The sequence below is a fragment of the Fusarium phalaenopsidis genome, assembly GCF_050370095.1.
Source record: "Fusarium phalaenopsidis strain FUZ10S chromosome Unknown contig_32304, whole genome shotgun sequence".
Classification (NCBI taxonomy): Eukaryota; Fungi; Ascomycota; class Sordariomycetes; order Hypocreales; family Nectriaceae; genus Fusarium; species Fusarium phalaenopsidis.
In genome coordinates, this window is record NW_028145404.1 from 2,679,777 (window position 1) to 2,705,960 (window position 26,184).

Sequence of the window (26,184 nt, forward strand, 5' to 3'; positions counted from 1 at the left end):
AAAGTGTGGCTGAGATTCTTCAACTGCCACAGCCACAGCCACGGCAAGTACACGGCCAGGTACCTCGAGCGGGGTGGTAGGTACAACCCTTCGGTGCCTTTTCGGTGAACAAGCGGTGGAGGAATTGAATTCCCCTCACATCATCACGCACCTTCCGTCCGAAACGGAGAATAACGGAGAGCTGCCAAGGCAGGAAGGCGCGTTGAGTACTACGTGCTGTACCCCTGCCCCATGTCTGCATAAAAACAAAGTGCCCCCAATCAGCACGTGGCAGCGCCAAAGCCAAGCACGTTGGATATTGTGTTTGAGCCAGGTCGCATCGGCGTCGCGCATGATTTGTAGCCGGATCTCTATTGATCAAGAGTGGCTGCTGATCTTGTGAGCGAGTGCCACTGTGCCAGTCTGTCACTGCCAACTCTAAAGTGGGCGAGACCAGGCCGTGCCAAAGCCAGCGGTTCCTCTCCAAGACTCTTGGAGGGCTGGGCCACACTGTGGCGAGAGCCGGCTAATCTCCGCCGCGCGGCCTTCTATTGGACGCTGCCGGCGGCCTCCCTCGGGGTACCTAAGGTTGTCGTCACGGAATAAGGCGAAATGGACCCGTCACACGGGGACGCCAAGTCTCTGCGAGCTTGGATTCTGCCCGCTTTTGGGCGTGGGATATCGCCGGGGGGAAGAGACTGTGCTGTAACTAACTCTATGGGACACTCCTCGAATCCGATCCGAGCCCGAGGCAGGCACGACGTGGACAGGACGTAATATGCCATGATACTTTGGTTTCGCTACCTACCTAATCTACAGCATCTTCCCTTCCTAGTCTCCCGTCCCCATATGACCCGCCTCCATCCATCTCCCTCACTAACACGCACTTCTCTTTGAACTCCCGAGCTTCTTTCTCCCTTTCCCCTTCCTCGGTCAACGAGTGAGGATGGCCTCGGCAGCTATCGCGGTATAACATGTCGACAGCAGTTACAGCATGACAATGACAACCCCTCGTGGGCCCATCCGCCCCAGCGGAATGGCCAAGGGCCGCAACCCGAGCTCGAACCGATTCCTCAGAGGCAGCCGCCTGCAGTCTCGCCCTTTTTACGTTACGATCCTGATCCTATCGCTACTCACGGCATACTCCTTCCTATCGCACACGACCACCGCGCGTTACGCCTCCCGCAGCGACACGACCCCCGCCGAAACTCTGCTCTTCAAGCGCAGCTCCTCCTCGCTCGAAGCCCCCGAATGCAATGACGTCCACGAAGCTCAGGATAAGTGCGCCTTTGTCAGGCAGTATTGCGCCGACGACGATGCCGGCCTCATCCATTACCTCGACCTCTACTACTGCGCCTTCGCCGATATCCAACCTATCGCATTCAGCTTGCTCGTGATATGGCTGGGCCTCCTCTTCACCACCATCGGCATAGCTGCGAGCGACTTCTTCAGCGTCAATCTAAGCACAATTGCAACAATTCTTGGCCTGAGCGAGAGTCTGGCTGGTGTCACTTTCCTCGCTTTTGGAAATGGCTCCCCAGATGTCTTTAGCACATTTGCTGCCATGGGCTCCAACAGCGCCAGCATGGCCGTTGGCGAGCTTATTGGCGCCGCCAGCTTCATCACTGGTGTTGTCGCAGGCTCTATGGCTCTTGTCAGGGAGTTTCGTGTCGACCGTAAGACGTACGCTCGCGACATTTGCTTCTTTATTCTTGCGGTTGTCTTTACCACCATCTTTCTGGCCGACGGCCATCTGCACTTGTGGGAGTGCTGGCTCATGATCGGCTACTATACCATCTACGTGATCACTGTTGTTACTTGGCATTGGTACTCAACCAGGCGGAAGCGGAGGCAGCGCAGAGAGGGGGAGGCGCGCAGCCACGTCTACGGGCCCATTGGCCACTCTGGAGATGAATTGGCTGGCGAGCCGTACCGGGACGATCCTGATGAGGTTGGGTCCGGCCCAGGCACCTCGAATTCTACTCCGCTTGATATTTCAGTTCTTGAGACTGGACCCAGGATTGAGATCGAGGGCCAGGAGCCAGAGTCGTCGAGTGACACGTCGAGTGAGGACCATGACCGAATGGTCGCCGCCGAGGTCGCCAGCAGCATGCGAGTCCTTCGGACTAGACCTGGCAGGAGACATACTTTGACTCCTATCAGGCCGAGTCTGGTTGGTGCGCTCGAGTTCCGGTCGGCCCTCGCCCAGCTGCAGCGCGAGGGCAACCTGCAGATGGCGCCCATCCCAGAGAGAAGCTCCTCTGATCATCATGTCCACCACAGACGGAGGGTGACTACGACGACCATGCCGGACTCCCGCTCTGATGGTCTGCTCGCTACCGCGCGCGCCGACCATGAACTGAGGAGAAACAGAGCCCTCTCCTCAGGAGACCAGCCAGTTGGGCCTTCAATCCATCATGATTTGCTAATGCCTGGTAGCCGAGATTCAGGCGACGGCAACCTATCTGTCCCTCCGTCGAACACCAGCGGAACGCGATCACCAAGCCCGAGTCCGTCTTACACCGTCGGAGGCAACTTGGCTCCTCCCCCTGTCGGCCCCAGCGGGACTACTGATGATGCTCCAGCTGAGGATCACCAGAACAAATTGCTCGCTCCTCAGCTCGAGTTGCAGATTCCCAGTCGTCGCAGCAGCTACAGTGATAGGTCTTCACCAAACAGCCCTTTCCCCATGTATACGGACTCACCCGCTTTGCTCACACCCAACTATCAAGCTGAGCCCAGCGAGTTCTTGTCACCAGGAGCCGTCTCACCAGGAGGTATCTCACCCGGCACTACGCCTTCAGCTGCGGTAAGCCGTGAAACACCGTTTGCAGATCTGCAGCGGACGGCGGTATCGCCGAGTCGTCCTGTGAGATGGTGGCCATATGCTGTGCTGCCACCTCCGCATATCCTCTTGGCAACTTTATTTCCCACGTTGCAGGGATGGAGTGAGAAGACGGCTTGGGACAAGTTCGTCAGCGCCATTTCTGTGCCCAGCATCTTCCTTCTGGTCACGACTCTGCCTGTGGTCGACTCTGAGACGACAGATGACGACTTGTCCATCCTGGACACGCTCCTTGACCACAGCGTTCACCACCATGACCATAACCCAAGCATTGGGCATATGGCTCCGCCCGTGTCCATCGAGCACGCGGCGATAGAGCCAGAGTCGGAGTGGGAGCGTTACCGTAGGCATACCCTCCACAGCCGTGGGAACAGCTACATCGCCTCTTCCGCTACCACTCCGTTCACCCACGCCGAAGAGGGAGAAGCTGTAGGCGATCCGCATTTCTCACTGGGTCCTCCGGCCATTGTCACAAAGCCAGCATCCGATTTCCCGTCCTCCAGCAGTGTCAAGAATGATTGCACGGGTTGGAACCGATGGCTTGTGGCGCTCCAGCTCTTCACTGGACCCCAATTCGCTGTCTTCGTCCTCTGGGCTAACATGCTGGAGGACTGGGACAACCCTCACAAGGTTTTGGTCCGAATGGTGATGTACTCGCTCCTCGCCTCGCTTGTCCTCCTGGGTATTCTTGTCCTCTTTACGACAGAGGAGAGACGCCCGAAGTATCATTATATGCTATGCTTCATGGGATTTATCATCAGTATAGCCTGGATATCGACCATTGCCGGCGAAGTTGTGGGAGTCCTGAAAACAGTTGGGGTCATCCTCAACATCTCGGAAGCTCTGTTGGGACTTACAATTTTTGCTGCTGGAAACAGTGTTGGAGATCTAGTCGCCGACATCACGGTAGCGAGGCTTGGATACCCCGTCATGGCTTTGTAAGTATTGTTCCGGTCTCTTGACGTGCACAACTGACAATGACTTCGTAGGTCTGCCTGTTTTGGAGGCCCCATGCTGAACATTCTGCTGGGTATCGGCATCGGCGGCGCCATGATGATGATTCAAAAGGCAAACAAGAAGCACCGCCTCGACCCCAGTCATCCCATCAAATACAAGCCTTATCGCATCCAGGTCGGCGGGACTCTTATGATCTCGGCCATCACACTCCTGGTGATGCTTGTGGGCCTGCTGATTGTGGTGCCGATGAACAAGTGGATTCTAAGTCGAAAGATTGGATGGGGACTGATCGCGCTCTGGGCAGTGAGCACAATTGTGAATGTGGTTGTTGAATTGACTGGTGTGTGGGGAGAGATGTAACTGTGCATAGGCCCTAGCAACATGGCCTTGAGAGCATCATGATAGACGACATTCTGTAGTTGAGCCTTTTCGAGCAATCGACGAATACATTTGCTTCAATTGACGTTGGAAATTTCGAGGAAAAGTGCACCCGGTACCATATTATGATCCAGCTTGGTTGGTGAGGCAGGGTCTGAAAAGAATAAGGGGGCGAGACACGAGGGTTGCAAAGATCAAGAAGGTCTGACTAGCAAAATTATAGAGATGGCAGAAGATATATGACAGATGATAAATGGTAGAAGATAAGTGGCAGAGGATAAATGGCAGATTTTATACAGCAAACTACGCTGTAAAGTTAGTCAAGTAGCATGCTTCGTAGAATGTTAGTCAGGGCGGGGGTCGAACCAGAGCACTCGCTACTAAGTTCTGCGAGAACTCGGGGACGTGACGCTTGCCAGTTCCGTCATTGCTCTCGTTGGGAAGATTGGGAATTGAATTCAATGATAATACTTCCCCCCGTGGTGCGGGTGCTGCAGCTGGCGGGCAGCTGGCGAGCTTATTTTCTGATGCGCCGCTCACCGAGAGCTGACCGAGGGGCTTCGGCGGTGAGGGACCCACTTGTCGTCTGCGAACGGTTCGGAGGTCGGAGGAGCGGTCCACCGATAGTGTCGGTGGGGACCCCACTTTAAAAAAGGCGGCCGAGATTTCGCTTGCGGGAGATCGCAGTGGGGGCAGACAAATTAAGATGGTCGAATTGCAGCGGCTCATGATGGCTTCAAGCTTCTTGTTGATAGCGCATTAGCCTTGAGTGGAGGTTTGTTTCGGAGAGTAGAGATAGAGGCAAGGTTGGCCAGGCACCTATGCACTCAACCGCTGAGCTTGAACAAGACAAGACTGTCAGGGAGGGGACGAGCTGAACGGCAGCAAAGAACCATCCTCTTCATGACATGCTGTCCTCATGGCTTCGAATGGCGCGTTCCTAGTCAAGATCTTGTCAATCTCATCTCGCTTCAACAACTGCGCCTCCACGACATGACTCTCTACCGTCGTCCGGTCAAGCAACCCCTGGAGTGGCTTGGGCGATTAATATCTGTAAATGGGCCAACGTGGTCTTGTGAGAGGGATCTGTCGCGTAATCCATCGTTTCGAGGTGATCGATGCCCCGCGTGACCAGTGTTGAAACAAGATGAATTCGTCATGGGCTTCAAGATGCCAGATTACGCTTGTTGATGTTGATGTTTGGTCCAAGTTAGAGGCTGCACAGAGTCAAGTATAAGACGTCTGGACGTGGTCAAGCTCTTGCCCGTTCAGAGAAGGTACATTACAGTAGCTTCCATCGTTGCCCCGCACACTTGCATCGCAGCTGCCCCTCAGACCCCTTCCCCCTCCTCAACACCATTGACCCAGCTACTTTGGGTATTCTGTGCCATTTTTTTTCTTCTTCCTTGTTCCTTCATCAATCGCCCTCACAAATCTCACAATGGCCAACCCTCCTCCTTCCTACACTCCCCTCGCGGAGCGTCCTCTCAAGGACACCATCTGCCTCTTCGACGTCGACGGCACCCTCACCCCCGCCCGCCTGGTACATCCTGCTTGTCCCTCCACCGCCCTCCTTCGTCGCTAACAGTCGCAAAAGGACGCCTCCCCCGAGGTCCTCCAGATCCTCGAGGACCTCCGCGCCAAGTGCTCCATCGGCTACGTCGGCGGCTCCGACTTTGCCAAGCAGCAGGAGCAGCTGGGCAAGCCCGCTGGCCAGCCCGTCACCGCCCTCTTCGACTTTTGCTTCTCCGAGAACGGCCTCACTGCCTACAAGCTCGGCGAGCCCCTCGAGTCCAACACCTTCATCAAGTGGATCGGCGAGGACCAGTACAAGGAGCTCGCCAACTTCTGTCTCCACTACATCGCCGACCTCGACCTCCCCGTCAAGCGCGGTACCTTTATCGAGTTCCGTAACGGCATGATCAACATCAGCCCCATCGGCCGTAACGCCAGCACCCAGGAGCGCAACGACTTTGAGAAGTTTGACAAGGACGCCAAGGTCCGCCAGAAGTTTGTCGAGGCTCTGAAGGAGCGCTTCGGTCATCTCGGTCTCACGTATGCTAAACTCAACCCATCATGACAAGACCCCCAATGGCTAACCCATACCGCACAGCTTCTCCATTGGAGGCCAGATCTCCTTCGACGTCTTCCCCACTGGCTGGGACAAGACCTACTGCCTCAGGCACCTCGAGAACGAGGCCAAGAAGCCCGATGGCATCACCTACAACACCATCCACTTCTTCGGCGACAAGACCTTCGAGGGCGGCAACGACTACGAGATCTACACCGACTCCCGCACCGTCGGACACTCCGTCACCGGCCCTGAGGATACCATCCGCATCCTCAAGGAGCTCTTTGATCTCTAGATACATATGCTGGCGTTGGAAGAAGAAGCAGCAAAAGCACACATACACGTACAATAGACATGAGACCAAGAAAATACAAAATTTGCGCACATATTCAACAACTGACTGTTAATATTTATCAATTGCCATGTGATAAAAGATATTGTCATGTCCATAAGTAGGTATTCAACATCAAGGTATATCCAAATGTATAAACAAGTCTTCGTCAAGTCATATAAGCCGCTACATGTGCAACATCAAATGGCCGAAACCTGTCACCAACTCCATCCTCCTCGAGATCAGCATCCAACTCTTCTAGCTCCCTCATCGTCCATACTCCAAATGAGGGATGATGACGGGACCATACTTGGTCGGCGCTGTAAAGGCCCCGTCACCCTGCACCACGAAATCGACAGCCAGGCTGACCTTGGACAGGCCCTGACCGTGTTGTGAGCCGTTGAGGCTTGGGTTGGGGCTAAAGGCTGCCTGGCTCTGCGCCGCCAGGGCGTCTTGGTCATAGGACACGACAGCGACGTAGTTTCGGCGGCCCATGAGCTTCTTGAGCTCCCGCGCGGCACCGCTGGCATCAGTGTGGAAGATCTCCATCATGTCCTCCTTGGTGTCCGACACCTCGTGCGTCGACTTCTTGCCATTCTGTGGCACGTACAGCGTCTTCTGGTTGTGCAGCATCTTGAGGACATAGTTGCTCTGTGGCGCCGCCACGATTGGCGACGAGATGATCTGGTACATGGTCTTGTGGTCACCAGGGTGAGTGGGATCATGGACCAGTCCCGCTCCTGAGGCGTTGACATCTATAATCATGTTAGCTTGGATGTTCAGTGTGTATCAAAGGATTGTCAACATACCTCCAGAAAGGAAGGTCATCCGGATTCCCTTCTGCTGTGCGATGCCCTGGAGTGTTCGGATAAAGTAGGTCCTCTCGAGATCCTTGGTGTCATGCGTCCACATATCCTTGAGCACCTCTTGGATATCAAGCTCGCCAAACTGGTTCAGAACGTTGCCCATGAGACCCGTCTTGCCAACGGCCTTCTTGACCTGCGAGAAGCCCTGGGCAACAACCTCTTTGCCACCGACCACGCCAGCCACTGAGCTTGTCACCTTGCCCAGAATGTTGTACGTTGTGTTGACCGCCTTCTTACCCACAGCCATAGTGTTGGCAAGACTCTCCACCGTATCCAGGCGAGGATACACAAGTGGCACAGAAACCATCCAGATACAGTGCTGTACACTAGGAGGTAGCGTGGCGACCTTGGGGAAGATGCCTTGATAAGTCGGGCCAGCCATTACCTGGGCCTGAGTACGCTCTGATCGACAATCAGGGCCAACAACCACCACGGCCGGTCCAAGGAACTTGACAAAGTGCCAACCCGTTCCGGTAACCGTGAAGATGTCATGATCTGTGCTAACGTTTCGCAGCATTTCGACCGTAGTGTGGTGCTGGAAGAGTAGATACATTTCCGTTGCAATTCGGCCAATGTTCTTGAACATGGGCGACGACTGCATATAATCAGGGTAGGAACCATATCCGTCGAAACTATACTAGTCAGTAACAGTCTCTAAAGAAACAAGCAATAAACTTACATGTCATGATCGTCAATCTGTAGGATGTGAGGGATCTGCGCAAACGCTTCCCGCAGATATGGCTGATCAAAGTGGCTGGTATAGTAGTGGAAGTAGGCATGAGAAACGTCTTCCTCGTGGCGGGCTGTCCATTGGACATTCTTCTTGTTCTCGCGGCCGCTCATGGCAAGCCATTGCTTGAGAAGAGGCACTTCTTTCCAAAGTCGATCACCGTAAATCTGGTCTCCCAGGCCCAGCTGGACGTGGAAGCCACCGCATTCGACATTCTTCTGGAGGACATCCTTCCACATGAATCCGACTCCGCCAAGCTTGGCACGCTCGTTCTGTGATGTTCCGGAGGCGAAATCATTACCAGAGTGTGCGATGAAACGCCAGCTCGTTTCTTGACGTCCAGCGACAACAAACTCGTAGCGGGTGCAGCCCAGATGGGACGTGACAGCGTATGTCCATCGTTCGGTACCAGTTTCAGACATGGGGAGCTCAATATCATACTTATAAAACTTCCACCTCTGGTGCGTGAAAATGGGACGAGGCTGAAGCTGTCTGGGATTGGGTGATAGATCCATACTCAAGTGGAGGTGGATTGTCGGGGGCTGAGGAGCATCCGTCACGACAAGAATGCTTCCAAGCCACAGGCCCTTTTCAATATCCATGTTGACATATCGAAGGTACGGGCCAAAGTAGACGCCATTGGTAGGCTGAATTCTATACATGTCAACGCCAGCGCTGGGTGGGGGTCCTGTGAATCCAGCAGCTGTGGGAGTAGCTGAAGCGGCCACGCTCATGATACTCTCGGCATAGCCTGGAGTGTGGGGTGGGAACATGGGCGAGGCCATATTCTGCTTGCCAAACATGCCAGGTGATCCCAGCGGGTTTCCATACGTGGAGGCCGTGGGAGACAGAGGGGCCTGCTCATGTGTCATGGGGTTTGGTCCCTTGGGGAATTCCCACTGGGTCGCTTGGGTTGCGAGATGGATGTAATAGTACTGGCCGGAGTTCTGGTCGAGATGTGCTATCCATCCCTCAGGCAAGGGAGGAGGCGAAGCCGGATTTTGAGCCTCAAAGGGCTGAGCAGCAGCGGTTGCTTGCTGCGAGCCTTGTCCATTCTGCTCGGGGTGAGGGTCATTGGCAAATGCTGGGTGGCCAGGATGTTGGAGAGCGGGCGAGGCAAGGCCAGCAGCAGCAGTTGCGGTCGCCGCTGTCGCTGCGGCTGCTGCCACGGCCGCTGCCTTCTTGGGTGGTGTCGATGCGCTGGGAGTCGGCTGCTGGGCAGGAGTTGAGCCTGATGCGAGTGCAGGGTGTTGCTGCTGCTGCTGCTGCTGCTGCTGTGGCTGTGGCTGTGGCTGTTGTGCCTGCGGCTGTTGCTGTTGTTGAGGGCGCTGTTTCTCACTTGGATAGGAAGAGCCAGAGCCAGTGTTCAAGCTCGAGTATGCAGGAGGCGGCGAATTTGTGCTCATGCGTTCGAAGTCCTGCTCCAATACACTAACTTGTTCCTGACCATGGGGTTGCTGGGGTTGCTGGGGTTGCTGGGGTTGCTGGGGTTGCTGAGGCTGCTGCTGGGGTTGCGGTGGAGGCATGTATTGCTGCTGCTGTTGCGGCTGGGGAGGAGGACTGAACGACACTTTAGTCGGGGGAGGACTTGAAATGGCATTCATGCCCTGGTAAACAGTCGGAGGTCCGGATGGCGCCTGATCCGGCGACTCTGTCGGCGTCCACGGCCGTTGAGGCGGAGGTTGGTTTCCATATTGGGCAAGTCGCTGGGTGGCGGCAGCGCTGGGGGCGCCGAGGCTGTTGAGTGTCGCCGTGCCGGAAATACCGGCGGCGGCATACCGGGCCTCGATAGCATCGGCCGGTACGTGACCGGGCTCCTCGACCGGGGTTTCGGGGGGAGGAGGGGAACCCCGGCTAGCCCGGGTGGTTGAGGTCGAGGCGGTTGAAGCAAACCGATTGACTCCGGAGCCATCCATCTTTATTTGCTCAACGGCAGTCTTCGCCGGGGGCTGGGGGGCCTCAGCGGCGCCGGGTGGTGGGTAGTATGTCTTTTGGTAGCTCGGATAGTTGGCGTTGGAGGAACCCGGACGGTGATGATCTGCTATGGGACGCTGAAAGAGATCCTGGTCGGCATCGGGGCTTGTTGGAGAAGAAATGGGCTTCGGGGCGGCACCTCTTCGCTCGGCAAGACCAGGCTTCTTTCCCTGGGGACTTGTCTCTAGACGAGGGCTGGTATCATTATAGGCGGAACCAAAGGGCTTTGCCGGAGTTGGTTTACGGATGTCGTCGTCGTCCGGGAAGGGCAGGGGGGCAGCAGAGCTCGAGGCACCTGGAGGAAGAGGGAAAGAGTGCTTGGAGATGGGAGACGTGGACGACGGAGGCGCTGGGTATCTGAAGGTGGAGGAGGAGGACCTGCTGTCCTTGGCGGGCTGGGGGCTCTGGGGTTTGAAGATACGCAGTGGCTCGATGGTCGGGCTGTCGCAGTCGTCGGGAGCAGGTTTGTTGAGGAACATCTCCTCGTCCGGGACACCGCGACTTCGCTCCATCTTGACCTAGAGGAGCGCCGGGGCGGGCGGCAGGATAATGTGAGGCGGTTTCTGGGTATGTGCCCAGGTAGGTATCGCGGGGTTGTTCGGTAAGGGGAGGGGACCACGAGACGCCGCACTAGGGCTGTATGAGGCGAGCGTTTCGCAAGGTCGAGTATCCAAGAATAAAAGATGACGAAGCGCTAGGGATCTCCGTTGGACGAAACTCGCTCGAGTGAGGGCGAATCCTTCAAATCGCAGAGTCGCGATGAGTCTTGGTGGTTGGGCGGGGTTGCGTTGCGTGAGGCCTGAAGGTACGTAGTAGGTAGGTGCGACAGGTGCCAAGTGACGTGGGCGGTCCCCGGCAAGCTCCAGCGGGTCGCAGAAACGGTCGCGCCAGGAACAAGAGCTTTATGTATTGGTTTCAGAAGCGCGATGAGTCCGACAGATGGATGAAGCAAGCAGACAGAAGGAGCAATAAAGGAGACAAAAATTACGTGGACGAGGAGAAGGGGGACACGAGAGAGGAAGAGAGGGTCTGTCTGGTCAAGCGCCGTGCCCTGCTTTGGCCATACAAATATGATAGACGGCCCCGGTAGGTACGGCGGGAGAGGCGGGGATGCTTGGGCGCGGGTGACGTTAGTAGCTGGGAGGGAGCTTGTCTGTAGCGTAGTGGTGTGGCAAAGATGGAGGCCCAATACTTGAAAGTTGATAAAGAGCGAGTGAGTACGTGAGGACAAGGATCAAGGCCAATATCTCGCTAACAACTTTCTCGATGGAATTAGGACAGTTGAATGATACTCTCGCTACTTTACAGTCCAACCTGTTCAACTGCATGACACGATACCAAGCGTTTAGCCGCCGGATATGCTAGCCAAGACCACGCGAACTTGCGCAAAACTTATCAACAAAAAAGTTCTCATCCAGGGGCACAGAGGAAACCAGCTTTGATCATGCACAGCAATACTTCGTCACCACGGCAAAAGAATCCATCCCGAAATGGGACCCGACTTCTGTTTCAGCGGGCACCATGAGGAACAACTGCCGCTGATTGGCCCCGTCAAGACATTTGCCAATCCTGTAAGCGCCCGGGAGCTTGATCTAGAGCAGGCCAGAGAACGGGGTCTCGGGAAGTGCCAGGGTTTGGGGGCCAGACGACGGTGAGTGTGGATCACTTGGGGTAGACCCGTGCATCATGAGAGGCTTCTGACCCATCATGGGCACCAGCATAGCCTCGATGCAAGCGCTGAGCTCCTCGAGCCAAGAACAGGAGGGATCCAGTACCAGCGCTCGCATTTGCCCACCTGGCAGCTCAAGACAGCTGGCTTGCGAGCGCAGAGAGGAGTCACGGTTTCTTTGAGACGGGAATGAGTCGATGTGTACATGTGTATCCGTACGGATTTTGTCATGGGCGCAATGGCTTCACATGCGTCCAATCACGACTTAAACCAGCCTGATGAGCACAGGTGCGAAGCTCCCACCAGATAACAAGAGTGAAACAAGCAAAAACAACCAACGGCTCTTGAAGACTGTTGGTTCCGCACATGTCAAGAGGGCATTCGGATAATTAGTTATGGCCGCATAATGGCCCGGCCCTGACGTTCAGTTACAAGATTGTCCGGGGTGTGGACGTTTCCCTTGCCCAACCCTTGTAGAAAGCTTGGAGCATGCAACTGATAAAGAGGAGAAGACCCAAAAAGCTTTGATTTGCTATTTCGTAGATCATTTCAGCTTTCATCCGTCCCTCCTCGAAATATTTAGTAGGTTATGGGAGCTCTGTTAATGACGGAAGCTTACATGATAGCACCAACGTGTAGAGTCTGACTTGCAACAATACGTAGGAAAATCTGGAAATTTTACTTTGAAATGCAGACTCGTTCAGATCTCAACTAACTAGGATCCAATCCATCCCTTTCATTTCCTCGTAAAAACAATGCCCTTGTTCTCTTGGTCTCACAAAAGCAAACAACCATGGATTCAAATTCTAGCAGACTCGAGAAAAGTGGGTCGCGTAACCACTCAACGCGTCTCGAGCAGCCTGAACGCGCTTCTCCAACGTCACCATCCGCTGCTTCAGGGACAACTCCTGTGAACAGCTTCCCCATATCAAAGACACTCACAACGACCACGAAAATTGGTCTTCAACATGGCTCCCACCACAAAGCCAGCTGCAAAGAAGCAACAGTCTCTCACTTCCTTCTTCACCCCCAAGACCGTCAATGGCCTAGCTGCCGTCTTCCAGAAGGAGAGCGAGGCACGAGCCAAGGCTCAATCACCTTCGAGCAAAGATGCCGGCTCGCCATCACGAAAACGACCGCTAGAAGACACAGGAAAGGAGAACGAACAACCCGAGAAGGCCCTCAAGAAGTCTCGAGCAGATGATGCAGAGGATGCAGAATCAAGTACATTCTTGTCCAAAACAAAGGCCAACCAATCATCACCCTCCAGGGCACGCACGGAACGATATCGATACGACGATTCGAGTGCACGGAATACTCAGGAGGCCCAAGAGAACGCCGAGGAAGACGAGGACGTGCAAGAGAAGCGACGGCAACATGAGCTACACAAAAAGTTCGTCAAGAAACTCGGGCACCCGGATGCCATGGCCTGGCGACGCCGTGTCCAGGATGACGCGCCAGCCGGCGATGATGAAGATGCAGATGGCGAAGGAGACGAGGACGAGGCTGCGGCGCCAAAAACAAAAACCAAGAAGAAGGGCTCAAAGACTGGGAAGCTGACTCCCATGGAGATTCAGTTCCTCGACATCAAGAGGAAGCATCTGGACACAATCCTCATTGTCGAGGTTGGCTACAAGTTCCGGTTCTTTGGCGAAGACGCTCGCATCGCGGCCAAGGAGCTGAGCATAGTCTGCATACCTGGAAAGATGCGATATGATGAGCGTAAGCTATCCTAAACGACCCCTTGTATTCATGCATACTAACAATTACAGACCCGTCAGAGGCACATCTGGATCGCTTTGCTTCAGCCAGCATCCCAGTGCATCGTCTTCCCGTCCACGCAAAGCGCCTAGTCGCTGCAGGCCACAAGGTTGGAGTGGTCCGTCAGATCGAGACTGCCGCACTGAAGAAGGCTGGAGACAACCGTAATACGCCTTTCATCCGGAAGCTCACCAACCTCTACACCAAGGGCACATACATCGATGAGAATGGCGAGCTCGATCAAGGCAGTGGCTCTGGTGCTCCTTCGGGCGGCTACCTACTCTGCATCACCGAGAACAAGGCCAAGGGATGGGGCACTGACGAGAAGGTTGATGTCGGCATTCTTGCTGTGCAGCCAGCCACAGGAGACATCATCTACGACAACTTTGAAGATGGTTTCATGCGGAGCGAGATTGAGACTCGACTCTTGCACATCTCCCCTTGCGAGTTTCTCATTGTGGGTGACTTGACCAAGGGCACGGATAAACTCGTCCAGCACTTGTCGGGCAGTAGCACCAACGTCTTTGGTGACCGAAGCCGGGTCGAGCGCGTTCCCAGGGGTAAGACCATGGCCGCTGAAGCATACTCGCATGTCACCCAGTTCTACGCCGATAAGCTGAAGGAAAACACCCAAGATGAGACTGCCGCCGCCCTTCTCGACAAGGTCCTGAAATTACCCGAGCCCGTTACTATCTGCCTCTCGGCCATGATCAATCATCTTCAGGAGTATGGCCTGGAGCACATCTTTGACCTCACCAAGTACTTTCAGAGCTTCAGCACACGTTCTCACATGCTCATCAATGGCACCACGCTCGAAAGCCTCGAGGTGTATCGAAACTCAACAGACCACTCTGAAAAGGGCAGTCTATTCTGGGCATTGGACAAGACCATCACTCGCCCTGGTCACCGACTTCTTCGAAAGTGGGTAGGCCGGCCCTTGCTTGATCAGCAACTTCTCGAAGGGCGTCTCGCCGCCGTGGAGGAGCTTCTTGAGAAGCAGTCTACTGCACCCGTTGCCCAACTAGAAGCTCTCTTGGCCAATGCCAAAACGGATCTCGAGCGAAGTCTCATCCGTATCTACTACGGCAAATGTACCCGTCCTGAACTCGTCTCTGTCCTCCAGGCCCTCCAAAAGGTCGCAAGTCACTACTCGACCGTCAAGTCTCCTTCCGACGCCCCCTTTACGTCTCCCCTCCTCAACGATGCTATTTGCGCTCTCCCCCAGATCCTCGACACCGTCATTTCCTACCTAGAGCAGATCAATCTCGGCGCTGCTCGAAAAGATGACAAGTATGGCTTCTTTCGCGATGAGTATCAGACCGAGGACATGCAAGACCACCAACTAGGAATCGCCCACGTCGAGCACGAGCTTGACGGCCACCGTGCTGTCGCTGCTGAGAAGATCAAGAAGAAGACGGTCGAATACGTTACCGTCTCCGGCATCGAGTATCTCATTGAGGTCCCCAACACAGACATTAGAAATGTACCGGCGTCATGGAGCAAGATCTCGGGTACCAAGAAGCTATCACGTTTCCATACCCCTGAGGTCCTTCGCCTCATCACCGAGCGTGACCAGCATCGCGAAGCCCTAGCCGCTGCCTGCGACAAGGCCTTCAAGGATCTCCTCGCTGCCATTTCCGCAGACTACCAGCCTCTCCGTGATGCCGTCTCCGCACTGGCAACCCTCGACTGTCTTCTCTCCCTCTCCAAGGTGGCCGCTCAGCCCGGCTACTCTCGCCCATCATTCCTCCCCTCCTCCTCTGACCCTACCATCTCCATCACCAACGGCCGCCACGCCATCGCCGAGCACACACTTGAGGGTGGCTACATCCCCTTTTCCACCAAACTCGCACACCCATCACCTCTTGCCCATCTCATCACCGGACCCAACATGGGCGGCAAGTCCTCCTTTGTCCGAGCCCTTGCCCTCATTGTCCTTCTCGCACAGGTTGGCTCATTTGTGCCTGCCGACGCCCTCTCCCTCACCCTCTGTGATGCCATCCACACCCGTACAGGTGCCCGCGATAATCTCTTCGCCGGCGAGTCCACCTTCATGGTCGAGGTCTCCGAGACGGCCCGTATTCTCCGCTCCGCCGGTCCCCGAAGTTTGGTCATCCTCGACGAGCTGGGTCGCGGTACTAGCACACACGACGGCGCTGCCATCGCCCAAGCTGTTCTCCAACATGTCGTCACAGAAACACGCTGCCTGACACTATTTATTACCCACTATCAGAATCTAGCACGGGTCGCAGAGGGCCTCGACGGCGTCAAAAACGTTCACATGAAGTTCAAAGCGGAGAAGGGAGCCGATGGTGAGGAGGAGGTCACCTTCTTGTATGAGGTTGGTGAGGGTGTCGCCCACCGCTCCTATGGCTTGAACGTCGCAAGACTTGCTCGCATCCCGAAAAAGGTTATTGAGGTTGCCTCCCTCAAGTCGAGTCAAATGGAACAAGAAATGAGAATGCGACGCCTAAAGGGTATCTGCCGCACCCTGTCCGATGTGATGGATAATGGACCAGACCAGCTCGATCATCTTATATCGAACATTGAACAATTGTAATGTAATCAAAGTAATCAATCAATACTACTCTTGGAGCCTTGGAATCATTCTTCATTCGATATTGAAATGCACCCCAATATGTCTAACTAACTTAGGTAGTTGCTCCCTCCCATGATATTCCACATGCTTGCGCCTCGTTTCCTCCCCATAGCTCCAATGTAAAATAATCCTCCAGTACTCCCAAACTCCAAAGTACCCATAGTTGTTTGCCTTGCCCATCATACTGCTGTTTAACCCATGTCCTGCTAAGATATCTCATGGCGCCCCAAAACCTTGTGAGTGTAACGCCTTTTTGCCTCGTCCCGAAGTCAAACGAAAGTCCCATTGTTCTTTGTCCGCGTATAGTATCTTCCAGGCTGGCAAACGCGAGAGGTATGCCTGTCAAGATCGTAATTGTGTAAAAATTGGGTGCATTGGGGCCGTCAAATGCATGCACATCGCAGTGTAAGAGTTCTAGTTGCGTACCAAGATTAGCCACTAAGCCGTTGGGAAAAGAGCAGATAACTCACCTCCTCAATGACAAGTAAGGCATTCAAGTTGTCCGGTGCCAAGTTGCACCACACGGGGAGGCTATGCTTCGAAGAAACCTCTGCTCCGTACCTTGCCGGTTAGTCGGTTATATGCTAGTGCTTCCATGGCTCTCCCTGGTCGATCATGTCTGACTTGGTCTGATCAAGGCCTGAAAGACTAGATTTGCGGCTCCTCTGAAGCCAAACCATCTGGAAAATCCAGCTCATGATTGGAAGGGTGCAAATGCCAGCCTCCATCGAGACCTGGGGTCTTCACGTCGCATAGGTCATTTCCGTCCATTACTTCGCAAAGATGTGTGGCTGGTTTGACGTCGCGAGCAGACTGTGAGCGCTCTCTAGGCCGGTTGATTGGGGAGAACGATAGCGTGGAGAACGATGTACTTGGAAATCCCTGATTGTATGAGTTCAAGAACAAACGATCTTGAGAAAAAAGGGGGTTGGCGCCAGAAATGCTGGTAAAGGGACTGTCGTTAGTCCCCTGAGTTGAGTCTCCGGCCATAGATCCAGCGTAATCCTCTTGTTTCATATGGAACATGTTGTTTGACGAGAAACGAAAATGGTCCTGGTTAATTCCGTGGAACTGGTTGTGAGCAGGAACGGTGAAAGGAAGTCTTGGCGAGGCATTGTAGATGGTTGCATCTTTCATCGCATACGTAGCTTCAATGTGGCCGAAGGAGCCTGAGAAAGGTTAGTTTGGATTCAAGAACGGCGACTTCCAAAACAAGAATGGAAGCTGGCCAAGTAAAAGCATACCCGGTGGGAACGACTCTGGCCGAAGCGAAGTGGTTCCATCCCTGGAGGTAAAGTGCCGTGGGAGGTCTCTCGCGAGAGGAGTCGGAGAGACAAGGTTGGAGGGAGTCGTGCTCATTGAGCGCATTCCATGTCGATCACGTAGATCAAACCTACTGAAATATTAAAATGCATTTTTGGAAGATAAAATGCAGACTTACCTTCTATCATTGAGAGTAGAGGAAAGGGGCTGGCCACCAAGCGGCCCTGTCTCGACAGTCAGAATCTCGCAAGAATTGCTGTGTTCAGGACGTACCTAGGTGCCCATCGTCATCACGAAAAACATCGTGACCATGTCGAAAGTGGAATGGCGAAGTTGCTGTGCCAGAATCGTCCTGGCCTTCAATCGTTGGCTTGACTTCAGCCCTCTTTCCCGTGTTAGACTTCAGACCGCGGGCAGTGTTTCGCCGCTGTTTAGGGACGTTGGCCGAAACCTCAGTAAGAGGCGTGGCCTTCTTGCGCCTTGGCTTTGGAACTTTGCGTGGCGGAGTCTGAGAAGGTCAGTACGAATACAAAAATCTGGAGGGCACGGGCGTACCGATTCCTCTTGACCCGGGATAGGGGATGAGCTATCGTCGTAAACATCCTTCACTCTCTCTACCTTGAAGTCAGGCGTCATGATGACTTGATTTGGCACGATGCCCTCAGAAGCCCTTTTCATCTTGTCAATGACAGATTTGGGCTTACGCTGATTGCGAGTGCGTCTCATCTCGTCATTGGCAAGATCCATCTTGCCCATTCCTGGCCACACCTGACCCTTCAAGGATAGGGAATCAGCCACGGTAGCAAACTCTTCTTGGCCTTCAGCGTCCTGGTCGTGGTCGAAGAAACCGGGGAATAGCGGGAAATCGGCCGTCAGGGCTTCTTGCTCGATTTTGACCTCGGGGTCCATTGTGGTCTCTTGCTTCAGCTTTCGCTTAGTTTGCTAGCTGGTATCAGTATCAAGTGCCACGGCGAAGAACGGGTAGCCACCTTTGCCGTAGGTGTAGGTACGGGTACATTTGCTCGGTTCCGTTTGTTGCGTGCGTCCTCCTTCGCTTGCTTTGCCTTCATTCTCTGAACCAGAAGTGCCTCGATACCATTCTGGGAGTACTACTCCTCGTAACGTCGAAGGGCAACAGAGGCAGCAATGTCTTGATGAGCTTTGAGCTTCGTTTGTGTCTCATGGTGGAGATGGCCTTTGGACGCGATGTGTGTGAGCAAGTGGGACACGTCAGAGAATCGAGGAACATCCGGGCAGACGCTGCAGAGGAGTGGGATTTGACGATTGGCAGAGTTGGTTGCACTATGGCCTGTCGGCATCGCGGGAGTCATGTCCTGGAATAACGCATGATCAGTAATGGCCTTTCCCGTCGATCGAAGGCACGATTGTCTGGATGTGACAGAGGTCAAGTGAGGTGTCAAGATCGTACAAAATTCGGATGCGAGGCGTCCTTCTGCTTCGCCCAAAGAGAAAACAGGAAAGGGCTGGTACCTGGGGGAACGAGTGTGCTGGGTAGAGGCCGAGACGTAGAATAGCAAAAAGAGCAAGTCTTGTGCAAGTGGAGATGAAGAATTGGGATGAAACTTGAGAAGGGACCAGAGTTGATCCAGATGGGAGGTCAATGGGAGCCTTTGGAGGATGTACTTACCGCGGTAGCCTTCTTCGTGGGCTTCCTTCCTCGAGCCATGATTGCGTCCGTTTGTGGGAGACCTCGCTATGTTGGTAGCCGGTGTTAGGATGCAAGACCAACTGCTTGGCGATGCTCATGGGAGGAGACAAAGAGGGAGAGATGCCGAGCAAGTATCAGGGAGGACTTGTCGAGGGAAGAAGGCAGCTCCTTGGAGACCAGGTACGAAGGAAGTCACGATGCTACCGCAAGGTTACTGTTCTTTCCGAATATCTTCGGCTGTTGCGGGCATCCAAGTACAGTCGAAGCTTGGCAGTTGCGTTGGCTTACATGAGAACCCGGGAGTTTCGGTGTTTGTCAAGATTCTCGAGAGCCAGGCTTGATCAGGACAAACAAAGTGGCTCCGTGCTCATGACCAGGAGTGACCATATAAGGGGATTGTCGGCCTTGAAAACGGTTGCAAGCTTCGATTAAACGTCCAGTTGCTTGTTGGTCTTGTCTGTACCTTGTTTTGACTAGGCTCGTCGACTGTCACGAGCATTCGAAGCCGTCAATGTTTGGGCACTCACCACGCCAGCAAGTCTTCAAGACCAGGGTTCCAGGAAATCTGGCAATCGAAAATACGTATTGCGAACCTAGACTGAGAACGAATCCACGCTGTGAACTTGATCAGTTTGCTTCGACGATGGTGGTTGGGTGTTAGGATGAAGTGTCCAGTCCAACTCCCTTGCACCGTGTGAACAAGGTGTTAGGGGAGCGACCTCGACAGCATCTCGTGCACGCGTCACAAGGCGTACTGCTGAAAGGCATTATCAAGGAAACACTCACTCTTGGTGGGAACTGGCTACCGGGGACATGGGCTTGATGGGTGGCCGAGATCGTAGACTCCTCGTTGTCGGAAAGCGTGCCAGCGACAGCGGCGATGTCGGCCAGTTGAGGCTATATCGAAGGACGACAGCTTCCCCACGGGGTGGACAGAGCGAGGAAGGCGCTTGGGAACAGGGCTGTGCCGCCCTGCCGATGACAATACTGTCGATGGCAGGTGAACAGTCCGCGATGGGAAAAGATGGAAGGAGAAGGACCAGAAGTCTGGAAGAAATGGAGCGAATGTGGGAGAGAAGAAGGAGGGGTCACCAGATTTGGGTCGAGGAGGAAGGAGCGCGTCCATGAGCGAGTGTGTTCCGGCAAGTGCCCGACGGCACCCTAAGCCTTAGGATGGAAGCCTCTACCACTCATCTCGTGGTTCCGAGCGATGCAAGAGAAGACGGGCTGGCTTTGGAGAAAATAGAGGTGCGATGAAAGAAAATGTGCAGTGTAGTTGAATCTTGCTCGTGTCTTACAGTTGATTGTTGTCGACCTTGATGAGGGTGACGATATGATGAGTTTGATCGCTCGTTCGACCTGGAGATATTGATGGCGGTGACACCCAGCCTCAACACTTTTCGTGTTCTGTGAACGTCGGGGCTTTGAGAACAGTTGTTTTAGCCCCCCTTAGCGATTGGATACAGAAGAAAGGAAGTAGAACAAGCTCGAGTATGTGGCAATGAACTGAGCGACGGATTGGCGTGGAAGACGACGGGGTTCAAAGGATGCATCGTGTCGAGGCCTGGGAGAGTCAAGGACTGCGCAAGAAGGGCGGGAAGAGATCACACAAGTGACAATTAGACATAATAGGTTTGATTGCTGTAATTAGGAACTATCTTGGTTCGATAATGCAACCTGCTCTTTCAAGAGACCAAAGGGTTAGTCAACCCTTGACTTGCGCGAGGAGAAATACCAGTTTGGCAAGAATCCACGGATCCATAGATGTCTGCAGGAGATTACAGGACGAACACCACGGGGTAAAGGCGATGTCCCTGAAAAACCAACAGTTTCTTCTTCTCTCAGCCATACATCCATGCTATCACGGGAAGTGTCTTTAGCAGGCAATTAAATGGCAAGAGGATACCCGGTAGTGTCGGGTTTGTGCCGGGGAGACGTGACGCAGCTCAGCTTGGACCGGATTCAAGAGTTGCAATCGATCAACCAAAGATTCTTTGCGTAGTCGTCTTCGGCATGCAGTACACCGGGTCCACGGCCTCCAGGCCAGGATAGCCCAGAAGACTCAACCCGCACAGGCCGAACTGGGTATGCCACACGTCGACCATGTCGCCAGGTCGATCAGAAATGCCGCCAATTTGGGTATCCTGACATTTCAGGATGAAAGCGATGAGAGCATCACGGTCGATCCAGTGAGTTCGATCGATCATTGCGAGACTGCTCAACACCCACCAGCTGTAGCAGACATCCTCTTTCTTTTCTGGTCGGCCGTTGAGGCCGCCACAGGGAACTTGTCTCTCACTCAACCATCGACCGAGCTTTTCCTTGTCGACAAGATCGAGGCGACCCGCAATCGCAAGTGCGGCTACGCAAGTGAAGATCTGGCCTGAATGCGACTCCGCACCGGGTCCCGTTCCATAACCACCATCGAAGTTGGCACAAGCGATGATGTGAGTGACAGCCTTTTCGGCATCGACCATGGACATGAGTCCGAGGAGCGATAGGGCGTTAAAGGCACCGTACAGGAACCGCGTGTCTTCCTCGCCCCACTCGTCGCCAGCAAACGTTCCTGTCTCTCGGTTCTGCAGTCCTGCGATGTCTATTCCTAGTCAGTGGGTGCATGGAAGCACTGCGGACCTTTAGTGGCACCTACACTTGCCGACTTGGCTCTTTCCTTTGCCTTTGGCTTCTAGCTGGTCGAAGGCATCTGTCATGGCGAGAATCTGCACAGCACTTACTGTGGAGAGCATGTGGGCATCATGACCGGGCGCAGCGCCGAACCCGCCGTTTTCATGCTGACAAGATAGAACAAAGCCAATGACCTCTTGACGTGGAAGGGCATCAGGGCGGCCAAGCAGGTAGAGGGCATTCAACCCCCAATAGAGACCGTTGAGTCGCAAGTGCTCGGTCAGCCAGTAATCCAGCTCATCCTTCCTGGTGTCCAGGCTTTGAATGTATTTCACATGGGCGTCAACGGCGAGCTTGGGGCCGTCGTATTCCGGTGCGACCTGAGCCATGTTGATGAAGGATGAGAGAGCTTGATGAGAGATGTCGGGGTTGAGATGTCGAAGAGATTTTTGAATGGCGGGTCGTTACGTAAGCGCGTTGCCTGGCCAGAAACTGGTGGACTTCAAGTTGCTGACGCTCACTCACCACGAGCTTCCTTCAATAACTGATTTTATGTGGCATCGAGTTCGGTTTATTCGGTTCCATATATGGATCGGATGGGTTAGTTAGCGTATTGGATTGTTTAAAATAAACTTGCATCCGTAGAGTTGGATTTGCAATTTCGTGAGCTTAAACTGTTGAGCTGGATGCAAATAATAAGGTTTGCGGTGATTGTCATGGTGATTCTCAATTAATGTGAAGAGAGCGAAAAGGCTCAGAAGAAATAAGGCAAGCTACCAATCTCGTAGTAGTTTGTTTGACCAAAGAAACACACCAATCTTACCAAGTTCGCTCAGTTGATGGACCCGGAGTGGTCAACTCCATGCCCTGAAGCTTGAAGCTCCAGTTGTGAACTCCACATAGAGCTTTCCTCAATATTAGACCTCGAGGTGGGTTGGCAGCTCTTCCTTTCCACACCTTCAACCACACCCACCCTAGAGGCTCAACGATACCGAAGCAGAGCTACAACCCCAGCAAAGCGGAGATGCACCTGGAAACATTCACCACCAACGATGGCTGCAAGATAGCTTACCAATCCTCCCTGCCGTTGAGTGCTGCTGCGGGGAATGCCTCATCTCGTCATTGCGTGATGCTGATGCATGGTTTCAGCGGCTCCAGCGACTACTTCACCCGCAACATTGGTCCTCTAAGCGAGTCTCTCTGGGTCGTTGCCCCTGACATGCGCGGCCACGGCAGATCAGACCGAACTCGTGGTGGTTACCACGTTGCCCGCCTGGCAGCCGACCTCGCCGGCCTTGTCGCCCACTTGCACAAGGCGGTACCGGATACCCGTATCGTGCCAGTTGGCTGCTCCATCGGTGCTGCAGTTCTCTGGACGTACATTGAACTATTTGAGTGCACTGAGTTTGCTGGCTTTGTCTTTGTCGACCAGGCACCATTGCAAGACCGGTCGACGTTTGACGACTGGGACAAGTCCAAGGCACATACGGGATGCTACGATGAAGCAACAATGCTCGTGGCCCAGAAAAGCTGGATCCAGGAATCCAAGTCAGCACACATTGATCTTGTGAAAGGATGTTTGGGGTACCGGCATGCACCGCAACAGGAGGATGGTGTTTCAGCCGAGCAAGCAGCGAGCGATGAAGCCTTCTTCACGGAGATTAGTGCCCTGTGCGATCAAACGTGGCTCGCGCGGCTACTAGCAGATCACACCCGATATGATCACCGCGAAGCTATAGAGACGATCACAGTTCCAACGTTGGTGATGGCTGGGCGACGATCCGGATGCTTCCCGCTCGAGGGGATGCTGGAGACTGCCAAGCGGGTAGAGAAGACGAGGCCAGGACTAGCCAAGTCGAGCGTGTTTGAATCCGGCCACTGGCTCTTTTACGAGGAACCTGAGAGGTTCAACAAGGAGATTGACGACTTTGTCAGATCGTGCTAGGCCACCAGCTGGGTTGTGTTCGGGGATCGTCAACGTCGGATACTACAACGGGTGCTCCCTTGACCGGGAGTATACCTCAAATAACCTTCTCTCTCCCAGCCAGCGACAGTGTACATTGTATTCGCCGAAAGTGTGAAACGTGACGGAGCTGGAATGCTTTGCGTACCTTGATCAAGGTGGAACTTGAGACTTTCTCTTTGGTGATGTAAGCATTTGAGTTTGCTCAACCACGAAAGCAATGTGCGAGGACAGAGCAAAGAGCAAACAAACGAAACAACATTCTCTATCAGTATCCGTAACTGCTAGTTACTCGAGTGGTAGTCGTGGTAGTCGACTTGTGGGCCGGCAGCCTCATCTCCATCCCATGCAGATGAGATCTATTTCGGTCCACCACTTACAAACCAGCAGTGAAACATGGCCAAGGTTGGTCAAGGAATGAGATGACTAGCAATAGACGAGACGAAATCCAAGGCACCACGTTTCATGTAGGTTCCTCCATTAGCAGGGAAACCCTTACTCAGACAGGCTGTCAAGCTTGGCTGTGTGATCCAAATTCGGATCCATCCGGGGTGCATCGAGCAGAGTAACGACGACGACTACGACGACGATCCAGCTTCCTAAATTATGCGAGATAAACACGCGACAGCAGCCAGGACGCGCAATGAGGGAAGAGGCTCAGCACGAGATTCCTTGCTTAGGCGTAATTATATACACGTACGCGGTCTGGGACCGGGAAATGATCGTACGAAGAAGAGGGCTTGCAAGCTCACGGCGGCCCACAGCGGACGTCTGCTTGATACAGAATCCTCCCCAACTTCCTCCTATCGGCGGCGTTGAAGCCATCTGACTTTTACGGATACCTATGAACTGTACTATGTACCATGCTGCATCTGTATAAACAAACAAACTGACGTAGCTGAGCATAGGCGGCGCAGGGTGGCACTTCTGCGGGCGGCTAGACGGCATGCCGAAGACGGGGACTGACGGGAGGTCAAAGAGGATCAAGCGCCGCCACCGAGAAGCCCGAGGTGTTGCGCCTCCTCCAAGGAAAGGAAGCACAATAGGCGCCGCCCTCGAGAATAGACTCCATCTAGAGGCAGGGGGCTCCGTTCTCACAAATTGCCTTTCAGGCACTGAGCGGGAGGGATCACGGCAGTCAAAGAGAGCTCTGACCATGTTCCATTTCCCAAGAGTCCATTCAGAAGCACGTTCAGCAATCCACTAGCAGCGCCACTTCTGCCACTCATTCAGGCACTGGGCCGTGACCCCGGGACGCTGGCATGTGGGTGTAAGAATAAGCAGAGGGGCAGTCGTCGACGGGGCTGGGGTTACGTTGAGAGAAGGGAGAAGACGGGAGAAGGTGATATGACTGAATGCTAATGTTTAGAAACACTTTGATTTATAGACATTATGAACATACTATAAGCATCGTGGGCTAGTTATCCAGAGAGTGAAGTGAATTAGTGGCTGCCCAGGTATTCTTTCAACCCCTTGGCGGGAACCAGTCGCTGGGCTACGATGCCAGGGGAATGCCAGGAGAGGCAGTTGATTAGGCTTAGCACCAGGCTGTTGGCAGGGGGGTGAGTAGATCGTTAGGTTCCTCTGAGACACGTGAGTGTGGGAAATCAACACATGCAATGCCGGTCATGAAGACGACGATACGATGAGATGGCGATCGCGGTGAGAAACAGGACTGCATGTTACACAGCATCTCAACAGTGATCAGAGACCACAGGCATCTCGTGTAATACGATATAAAGTTGGCCTCCTATTTGAGGATGCAACCTCTAGAGGTCGACTGAACCCTTTGCCCACCTGGGCGGGAAAGCCAGGATCTAGACTCACGGGCCTGGTACCTGGTCCATGAGGCAAGCGGCACACGAGACACTGGGCGGCTCTCTGACTGACTGACAGGACTCTCTTGCGATGAGTGGCAGCTCGTGGCTTCAGTGCCATCCAGAGATCCATCTGAACCCCTGGGTCGACGCCCAAATCCCACATTTTCGGTGCAGCAGGGAGGGCCTCAGAGCTTGCTGCTGCTGCTTCTCGTGCTGTTTGTTATTGATGCTAGTTTCTCAAGCTACTGCGCATGTATCGTCTTTTTTGCCGGGGGGCGGGCTGTTCCAGGTTGCCGAGTTGTGCTTGGTCGAGTCGGGTGTTTTTCTGATGGTCACTGGTTTTTAGTGTGCGACAGACCGTTTCAAAAGCTGCCAGCTCACACCCACCAGCATCAGCACCAGCACCAGCACCATTCACACCGCAACCAAGCAATAGAGGCCGCGCAACGCTCAGTCGGTCCAAATAGCCCGAGCCGGATGGGGGGAGCTAATAACGGCGTCGTTGTTGCGATTGATGAATATTGATAGAGGTGTGATACGTACGATACGACGCTGGATTGCTGCTACTCCTCCCGTCCTCGGTGCCCGTTAATGCCCCGGCCGACTCCCCTTCCCAAGTGCCTGGCCTGCCTCTAGCCTTACTGCAGAGTCAGAATCAACCCCTTGGCAAGGTCTCCATCTCCA

At 54.0% G+C, this 26,184-nt stretch overlaps 7 protein-coding genes across 7 annotated transcripts; 4 read left to right on the forward strand and 3 right to left on the reverse strand.

The window, feature by feature from the left end:
- Positions 1–1,015: 1,015 nt before the first annotated feature.
- On the forward strand, positions 1,016–4,141 carry LRP88_10100 (Sodium/calcium exchanger protein-domain-containing protein; the record flags this gene model as incomplete). The annotated part of the gene is made up of 2 exons (XM_083246568.1): positions 1,016–3,762; positions 3,814–4,141. The coding sequence occupies 2 exons, from the start codon at positions 1,016–1,018 to the stop codon at positions 4,139–4,141; spliced, it is 3,075 nt and encodes a 1,024-aa protein (XP_083097681.1).
- Positions 4,142–5,600: 1,459 nt separating this feature from the next.
- On the forward strand, positions 5,601–6,525 carry LRP88_10101 (phosphomannomutase SEC53; the record flags this gene model as incomplete). Its single annotated transcript, XM_083246569.1, has 3 exons — positions 5,601–5,702; positions 5,757–6,214; positions 6,273–6,525. 3 exons carry the CDS (start codon positions 5,601–5,603, stop codon positions 6,523–6,525), a joined length of 813 nt encoding a protein of 270 aa, XP_083097682.1.
- Positions 6,526–6,828: 303 nt separating this feature from the next.
- Positions 6,829–10,643, reverse strand: LRP88_10102 (uncharacterized protein; the record flags this gene model as incomplete). The annotated part of the gene is made up of 3 exons (XM_083246570.1): positions 6,829–7,316; positions 7,371–8,059; positions 8,107–10,643. The coding sequence occupies 3 exons, from the start codon at positions 10,641–10,643 to the stop codon at positions 6,829–6,831; spliced, it is 3,714 nt and encodes a 1,237-aa protein (XP_083097683.1).
- A 2,125-nt stretch (positions 10,644–12,768) lies between these two features.
- Positions 12,769–16,121, forward strand: LRP88_10103 (mismatch repair protein MSH3; the record flags this gene model as incomplete). The annotated part of the gene is made up of 2 exons (XM_083246571.1): positions 12,769–13,522; positions 13,573–16,121. 2 exons carry the CDS (start codon positions 12,769–12,771, stop codon positions 16,119–16,121), a joined length of 3,303 nt encoding a protein of 1,100 aa, XP_083097684.1.
- A 1,476-nt stretch (positions 16,122–17,597) lies between these two features.
- LRP88_10104 (uncharacterized protein) lies at positions 17,598–18,332 on the reverse strand (the record flags this gene model as incomplete). Its single annotated transcript, XM_083246572.1, has 3 exons — positions 17,598–17,647; positions 17,697–17,931; positions 17,979–18,332. The coding sequence occupies 3 exons, from the start codon at positions 18,330–18,332 to the stop codon at positions 17,598–17,600; spliced, it is 639 nt and encodes a 212-aa protein (XP_083097685.1).
- Positions 18,333–21,071: 2,739 nt separating this feature from the next.
- On the reverse strand, positions 21,072–22,106 carry LRP88_10105 (Rab geranylgeranyltransferase BET2; the record flags this gene model as incomplete). The annotated part of the gene is made up of 3 exons (XM_083246573.1): positions 21,072–21,688; positions 21,743–21,812; positions 21,912–22,106. 3 exons carry the CDS (start codon positions 22,104–22,106, stop codon positions 21,072–21,074), a joined length of 882 nt encoding a protein of 293 aa, XP_083097686.1.
- Positions 22,107–22,741: 635 nt separating this feature from the next.
- On the forward strand, positions 22,742–23,662 carry LRP88_10106 (Alpha/Beta hydrolase protein; the record flags this gene model as incomplete). The annotated part of the gene is made up of 1 exon (XM_083246574.1): positions 22,742–23,662. The coding sequence occupies one exon, from the start codon at positions 22,742–22,744 to the stop codon at positions 23,660–23,662; it is 921 nt and encodes a 306-aa protein (XP_083097687.1).
- Between the last annotated feature and the right edge of the window lie 2,522 nt (positions 23,663–26,184).